Raw genomic sequence first — 7,500 nt, forward strand, 5'->3', positions numbered from 1 at the left:
ATCAGTGTGTGAGGAGTGTATCAGTGTGTGAGTGTATCAGTGTGTGAGGAATGTATCAGTGTGTGAGTGTATCAGTGTGTGAGTGTATCAGTGTGTGAGTGTATCAGTGTGTGAGGAATGTATCAGTGTGTGAGTGTATCAGTGTGTGAGTGTATCAGTGTGTGAGTGTATCAGTGTGAGTGTATCAGTGTGTGAGTGTATCAGTGTGTGAGTGTATCAGTGTGTGAGTGTATCAGTGTGAGTGTATCAGTGTGTGAGTGTATCAGTGTGTGAGTGTATCAGTGTGTGAGTGTATCAGTGTGTGAGTGTATCAGTGTGTGAGTGTATCAGTGTGTGAGGAGTGTATCAGTGTGTGAGTGTATCAGTGTGTGAGGAGTGTATCAGTGTGTGAGTGTATCAGTGTGTGAGGAGTGTATCAGTGTGTGAGTGTATCAGTGTGTGAGTGTATCAGTGTGTGAGGAGTGTATCAGTGTGTGGAGTGTATCCCAGTGTGTGAGTGTATCCAGTGTGTGAGGAGTGTATCAGTGTGTGAGGAGTGTATCAGTGTGTGAGAGTGTATCAGTGTGTGAGTGTATCAAGTGTGTGAGTGTATCAGTGTGTGAGGAGTGTATCAGTGTGTGAGGAGTGTATCAGTGTGTGAGTGTATCAGTGTGTGAGTGTATCAGTGTGTGAGTGTATCAGTGTGTGTGAGTGTATCAGTGTGTGAGTGTATCAGTGTGTGAGTGTATCAGTGTGTGAGGAGTGTATCAGTGTGTGAGGAGTGTATCAGTGTGTGAGTGTATCAGTGTGTGAGTGTATCAGTGTGTGAGTGTATCAGTGTGTGAGGAGTGTATCAGTGTGTGAGTGTATCAGTGTGTGAGGAGTGTATCAGTGTGTGAGTGTATCAGTGTGTGTGAGTGTATCAGTGTGTGTGAGTGTATCAGTGTGTGAGTGTATCAGTGTGTGAGTGTATCAGTGTGTGAGTGTATCATTGTGTGAGGAGTGTATCAGTGTGTGAGGAGTGTATCAGTGTGTGAGGAGTGTATCAGTGTGTGAGGAGTGTATCAGTGTGTGAGTGTATCAGTGTGTGAGTGTATCAGTGTGTGAGTGTATCAGTGTGTGAGGAGTGTATCAGTGTGTGAGTGTATCAGTGTGTGAGGAGTGTATCAGTGTGTGAGTGTATCAGTGTGTGAGTGTATCAGTGTGTGAGGAGTGTATCAGTGTGTGAGGAGTGTATCAGTGTGTGAGTATATCAGTGTGTGAGGAGTGTATCAGTGTGTGAGTGTATCAGTGTGTGAGTGTATCAGTGTGTGAGGAGTGTATCAGTGTGTGAGTGTATCAGTGTGTGAGGAGTGTATCAGTGTGTGAGTGTATCAGTGTGTGAGGAGTGTATCAGTGTGTGAGGAGTGTATCAGTGTGTGAGTGTATCAGTGTGTGAGGAGTGTATCAGTGTGTGAGTGTATCAGTGTGTGAGGAGTGTATCAGTGTGTGAGGAGTGTATCAGTGTGTGAGGAGTGTATCAGTGTGTGAGTGTATCAGTGTGTGAGGAGTGTATCAGTGTGTGAGTGTATCAGTGTGTGAGTGTATCAGTGTGTGAGGAGTGTATCAGTGTGTGAGTGTATCAGTGTGTGAGGAGTGTATCAGTGTGTGAGTGTATCAGTGTGTGTGAGTGTATCAGTGTGTGAGTGTATCAGTGTGTGAGGAGTGTATCAGTGTGTGAGTGTATCAGTGTGTGAGTGTATCAGTGTGTGAGTGTATCAGTGTGTGAGGAGTGTATCAGTGTGTGAGTGTATCAGTGTGTGAGGAGTGTATCAGTGTGTGAGTGTATCAGTGTGTGAGGAGTGTATCAGTGTGTGAGTGTATCAGTGTGTGAGTGTATCAGTGTGTGAGGAGTGTATCAGTGTGTGAGGAGTGTATCAGTGTGTGAGTGTATCAGTGTGTGAGTGTATCAGTGTGTGAGTGTATCAGTGTGTGAGTGTATCAGTGTGTGAGGAGTGTATCAGTGTGTGAGTGTATCAGTGTGTGAGGAGTGTATCAGTGTGTGAGGAGTGTATCAGTGTGTGAGTGTATCAGTGTGTGAGTGTATCAGTGTGTGAGGAGTGTATCAGTGTGTGAGTGTATCAGTGTGTGAGGAGTGTATCAGTGTGTGAGTGTATCAGTGTGTGAGTGTATCAGTGTGTGAGGAGTGTATCAGTGTGTGAGTGTATCAGTGTGTGAGTGTATCAGTGTGTGAGTGTATCAGTGTGTGAGGAGTGTATCAGTGTGTGAGTGTATCAGTGTGTGAGGAGTGTATCAGTGTGTGAGTGTATCAGTGTGTGAGTGTATCAGTGTGTGAGTGTATCAGTGTGTGAGGAGTGTATCAGTGTGTGAGTGTATCAGTGTGTGAGTGTATCAGTGTGTGAGTGTATCAGTGTGTGAGTGTATCAGTGTGTGAGTGTATCAGTGTGTGAGTGTATCAGTGTGTGAGTGTATCAGTGTGTGAGTGTATCAGTGTGTGAGGAGTGTATCAGTGTGTGAGTGTATCAGTGTGTGTGAGTGTATCAGTGTGTGAGTGTATCAGTGTGTGAGGAGTGTATCAGTGTGTGAGTGTATCAGTGTGTGTGAGTGTATCAGTGTGTGAGGAGTGTATCAGTGTGTGAGTGTATCAGTGTGTGAGTGTATCAGTGTGTGAGGAGTGTATCAGTGTGTGAGGAGTGTATCAGTGTGTGAGTGTATCAGTGTGTGAGGAGTGTATCAGTGTGTGAGTGTATCAGTGTGTGAGTGTATCAGTGTGTGTGAGTGTATCAGTGTGTGTGAGTGTATCAGTGTGTGTGAGTGTATCAGTGTGTGAGGAGTGTATCAGTGTGTGAGTGTATCAGTGTGTGAGTGTATCAGTGTGTGAGGAGTGTATCAGTGTGTGAGTGTATCAGTGTGTGAGGAGTGTATCAGTGTGTGAGTGTATCAGTGTGTGAGGAGTGTATCAGTGTGTGAGTGTATCAGTGTGTGAGGAGTGTATCAGTGTGTGTGAGTGTATCAGTGTGTGAGTGTATCAGTGTGTGAGGAGTGTATCAGTGTGTGAGTGTATCAGTGTGTGAGTGTATCAGTGTGTGAGTGTATCAGTGTGTGAGGAGTGTATCAGTGTGTGAGTGTATCAGTGTGTGAGGAGTGTATCAGTGTGTGAGTGTATCAGTGTGTGAGTGTATCAGTGTGTGAGTGTATCAGTGTGTGAGTGTATCAGTGTGTGAGTGTATCAGTGTGTGAGTGTATCAGTGTGTGAGTGTATCAGTGTGTGAGTGTATCAGTGTGTGAGGAGTGTATCAGTGTGTGAGTGTATCAGTGTGTGAGGAGTGTATCAGTGTGTGAGTGTATCAGTGTGTGAGTGTATCAGTGTGTGAGTGTATCAGTGTGTGAGTGTATCAGTGTGTGAGGAGTGTATCAGTGTGTGAGTGTATCAGTGTGTGAGTGTATCAGTGTGTGAGTGTATCAGTGTGTGAGGAGTGTATCAGTGTGTGAGTGTATCAGTGTGTGAGTGTATCAGTGTGTGAGGAGTGTATCAGTGTGTGAGTGTATCAGTGTGTGAGTGTATCAGTGTGTGAGGAGTGTATCAGTGTGTGAGTGTATCAGTGTGTGAGGAGTGTATCAGTGTGTGAGGAGTGTATCAGTGTGTGAGTGTATCAGTGTGTGAGTGTATCAGTGTGTGAGGAGTGTATCAGTGTGTGAGTGTATCAGTGTGTGAGTGTATCAGTGTGTGAGGAGTGTATCAGTGTGTGAGTGTATCAGTGTGTGAGTGTATCAGTGTGTGAGGAGTGTATCAGTGTGTGAGTGTATCAGTGTGTGAGTGTATCAGTGTGTGAGTGTATCAGTGTGTGAGGAGTGTATCAGTGTGTGAGTGTATCAGTGTGTGAGTGTATCAGTGTGTGAGGAGTGTATCAGTGTGTGAGTGTATCAGTGTGTGAGTGTATCAGTGTGTGAGTGTATCAGTGTGTGAGTGTATCAGTGTGTGTGAGTGTATCAGTGTGTGAGTGTATCAGTGTGTGAGTGTATCAGTGTGTGAGTGTATCAGTGTGTGAGGAGTGTATCAGTGTGTGAGTGTATCAGTGTGTGAGTGTATCAGTGTGTGAGGAGTGTATCAGTGTGTGAGTGTATCAGTGTGTGAGTGTATCAGTGTGTGTGAGTGTATCAGTGTGTGAGTGTATCAGTGTGTGAGTGTATCAGTGTGTGAGTGTATCAGTGTGTGAGGAGTGTATCAGTGTGTGAGTGTATCAGTGTGTGAGTGTATCAGTGTGTGAGTGTATCAGTGTGTGAGGAGTGTATCAGTGTGTGAGTGTATCAGTGTGTGAGTGTATCAGTGTGTGAGTGTATCAGTGTGTGTGAGTGTATCAGTGTGTGAGTGTATCAGTGTGTGAGGAGTGTATCAGTGTGTGAGTGTATCAGTGTGTGAGTGTATCAGTGTGTGAGTGTATCAGTGTGTGAGGAGTGTATCAGTGTGTGAGTGTATCAGTGTGTGAGTGTATCAGTGTGTGAGTGTATCAGTGTGTGAGGAGTGTATCAGTGTGTGAGTGTATCAGTGTGTGTGAGTGTATCAGTGTGTGAGTGTATCAGTGTGTGAGTGTATCAGTGTGTGAGTGTATCAGTGTGTGAGTGTATCAGTGTGTGAGTGTATCAGTGTGTGAGTGTATCAGTGTGTGAGGAGTGTATCAGTGTGTGAGTGTATCAGTGTGTGAGTGTATCAGTGTGTGTGAGTGTATCAGTGTGTGAGTGTATCAGTGTGTGAGGAGTGTATCAGTGTGTGAGTGTATCAGTGTGTGAGGAGTGTATCAGTGTGTGAGTGTATCAGTGTGTGAGGAGTGTATCAGTGTGTGAGTGTATCAGTGTGTGAGTGTATCAGTGTGTGAGTGTATCAGTGTGTGAGTGTATCAGTGTGTGAGTGTATCAGTGTGTGAGGAGTGTATCAGTGTGTGAGTGTATCAGTGTGTGAGTGTATCAGTGTGTGAGTGTATCAGTGTGTGAGTGTATCAGTGTGTGAGTGTATCAGTGTGTGAGTGTATCAGTGTGTGAGGAGTGTATCAGTGTGTGAGTGTATCAGTGTGTGAGTGTATCAGTGTGTGAGTGTATCAGTGTGTGAGTGTATCAGTGTGTGAGGAGTGTATCAGTGTGTGAGTGTATCAGTGTGTGAGTGTATCAGTGTGTGAGGAGTGTATCAGTGTGTGAGTGTATCAGTGTGTGAGTGTATCAGTGTGTGAGGAGTGTATCAGTGTGTGAGTGTATCAGTGTGAGGAGTGTATCAGTGTGTGAGTGTATCAGTGTGTGAGTGTATCAGTGTGTGAGGAGTGTATCAGTGTGTGAGTGTATCAGTGTGTGAGTGTATCAGTGTGTGAGTGTATCAGTGTGTGAGTGTATCAGTGTGTGAGGAGTGTATCAGTGTGTGAGTGTATCAGTGTGTGAGTGTATCAGTGTGTGAGTGTATCAGTGTGTGAGGAGTGTATCAGTGTGTGAGTGTATCAGTGTGTGAGTGTATCAGTGTGTGAGGAGTGTATCAGTGTGTGAGGAGTGTATCAGTGTGTGAGTGTATCAGTGTGTGAGTGTATCAGTGTGTGAGTGTATCAGTGTGTGTGAGTGTATCAGTGTGTGAGTGTATCAGTGTGTGAGTGTATCAGTGTGTGAGTGTATCAGTGTGTGAGTGTATCAGTGTGTGAGTGTATCAGTGTGTGAGTGTATCAGTGTGTGAGTGTATCATTGTGTGAGTGTATCATTGTGTGAGTGTATCAGTGTGTGAGTGTATCAGTGTGTGAGTGTATCAGTGTGTGAGGAGTGTATCAGTGTGTGAGTGTATCAGTGTGTGAGGAGTGTATCAGTGTGTGAGTGTATCAGTGTGTGAGTGTATCAGTGTGTGAGTGTATCAGTGTGTGAGTGTATCATCAGTAGGGACGAGGACAGAGCTCAGAGACAAACCTGGAGAGGAATCAGACTTATCTGTTGGTCAGTTCTTTGTGTGTCAGAAAAGTGTGTTTCTGTACTCTGTGTACGTCGATATATTATATTATATTATATTATATTATATTATATTATATTATATTATATTATATTATATTATATTATATTATTATGTTATATTAAAAATGTGTGTGTGTGTGTGTGTATGATTGAGCATCAGTTAGCCTAATGAATAATTTGTGCCATGTGATTGGGGCTCATTTTACAGGTGCATTATGGGGGATCGCTCACTCTAACCTCATCCTGTGCTCGCTTTGTCTCCGCTTAATGAAGCCTGACACTGACCTTTGACCTGCGTGTATCACCCTGTCTTTATCTCTTCATCCTCTCCACCCTTCACTGAGACTCATGTTCCTTTGTCTGTCACACTGTGTGTGTGTGTTTGGTGATGGTGTGTTAGGATGGAGGGTGGAGAAAATGGAGGCTGTGCAGCTGGACACCGGGCAGCTGGGTGTGTTCTACACTGGAGACTCATACATCATCCTGAACAAACACCGGGAGGGGGCGGAGCTACACATGTGGATAGGTAAGAGGTCACATGACCACGACCAGGATTGAGTGAGACTAGACCAGGTCCATTAACCCTGTGTGACTGGTGTTCATTAAGAGCTCTGTGTAGTGATGAACCTGAGCATGAAGGACAGTCCAGAATGTAGTTCTAGTCCATTCCTGAGCTCTGACCTCTGACCTCTAGGGGAGGAGTCATCACGGGATGAGCAGTGTGCCTGTGCCATGTTGGCCACTCAGCTGGACCAGTTCCTTGGGGGGGACGCCATCCAGCACAGACAGGAGCAGGGACATGAGACAGAAGACTTCCTGAAGCTCTTCCCCAACGGAGTGAGCTACAAGGTACACACACCTCCACTTACACTACTGATTCACAAACACGCTGCAAATACGCCACAAACACGTCGCCAACACGCCACAAACACGCTGCCAACACGCCACAAACACGCTGCAAATATACCAAAAAAACACGCTACAAAGAAGCTGCAAACACGCCACAAACACGCCGCGAACACGGCACAAACACGTCGCAAACGCGGCACAAACATGCCGCAGACACGTCGCAAACGCCACAAACACGCCATAAACACTCTCAAACACGTTGAGACATGCCACAAACACTCCACAAACACGTCACAAACATGCCGCAAACACGTCGCAAACGCCACAAACACGCCATAAACATGCCACAAACACGTTGAGACATGCCACAAACATTTCACAAACATGCCGCAAACACGCTACAAACATGTCAAGAACACGCCGCAAACACGTAAAAAACACGCTGCAAACACATCAAGAACACGCCGCAAACATGTAAAAAACATGCTGCAAACACATCAAGAACACGCCGCAAACATGTAAAAAACACGCTGCAAACACATCAAGAACACTCCGCAAACACGTCACAAACACACCACAAACACGCCGCAAACACATCACAAACATGTCGCGAAAACGTCACAAACATGTCACAAACATGTCACAAACATGTTGCAAACACGACACAAACACGTCACAAACGTCATAAAAATGCCCCAA

At 45.2% G+C, this 7,500-nt stretch overlaps 2 protein-coding genes across 2 annotated transcripts in view; both read left to right on the forward strand.

The window, feature by feature from the left end:
• Nucleotides 1-6,188, forward strand: part of ctdnep1a (CTD nuclear envelope phosphatase 1a) — a 17,721-nt gene extending 11,533 nt beyond the window's left edge. Inside the window, 1 exon segment of the mRNA XM_058382852.1 lies at nt 6,161-6,188. Coding sequence (XP_058238835.1) covers nt 6,161-6,188 — 28 coding nt within the window.
• A 112-nt stretch (nt 6,189-6,300) lies between these two features.
• Nucleotides 6,301-7,500, forward strand: part of LOC131348170 (macrophage-capping protein-like) — a 35,332-nt gene continuing 34,132 nt past the window's right edge. The window contains exons 1-2 of the mRNA XM_058382853.1: nt 6,301-6,478; nt 6,647-6,801. Coding sequence (XP_058238836.1) covers nt 6,301-6,478; nt 6,647-6,801 — 333 coding nt within the window. The remainder of the gene's footprint in view (nt 6,479-6,646; nt 6,802-7,500) is intronic.

Source organism: Hemibagrus wyckioides, linkage group LG28, assembly GCF_019097595.1.
Source record: "Hemibagrus wyckioides isolate EC202008001 linkage group LG28, SWU_Hwy_1.0, whole genome shotgun sequence".
In the NCBI taxonomy this organism is placed as follows: domain Eukaryota; kingdom Metazoa; phylum Chordata; class Actinopteri; order Siluriformes; family Bagridae; genus Hemibagrus; species Hemibagrus wyckioides.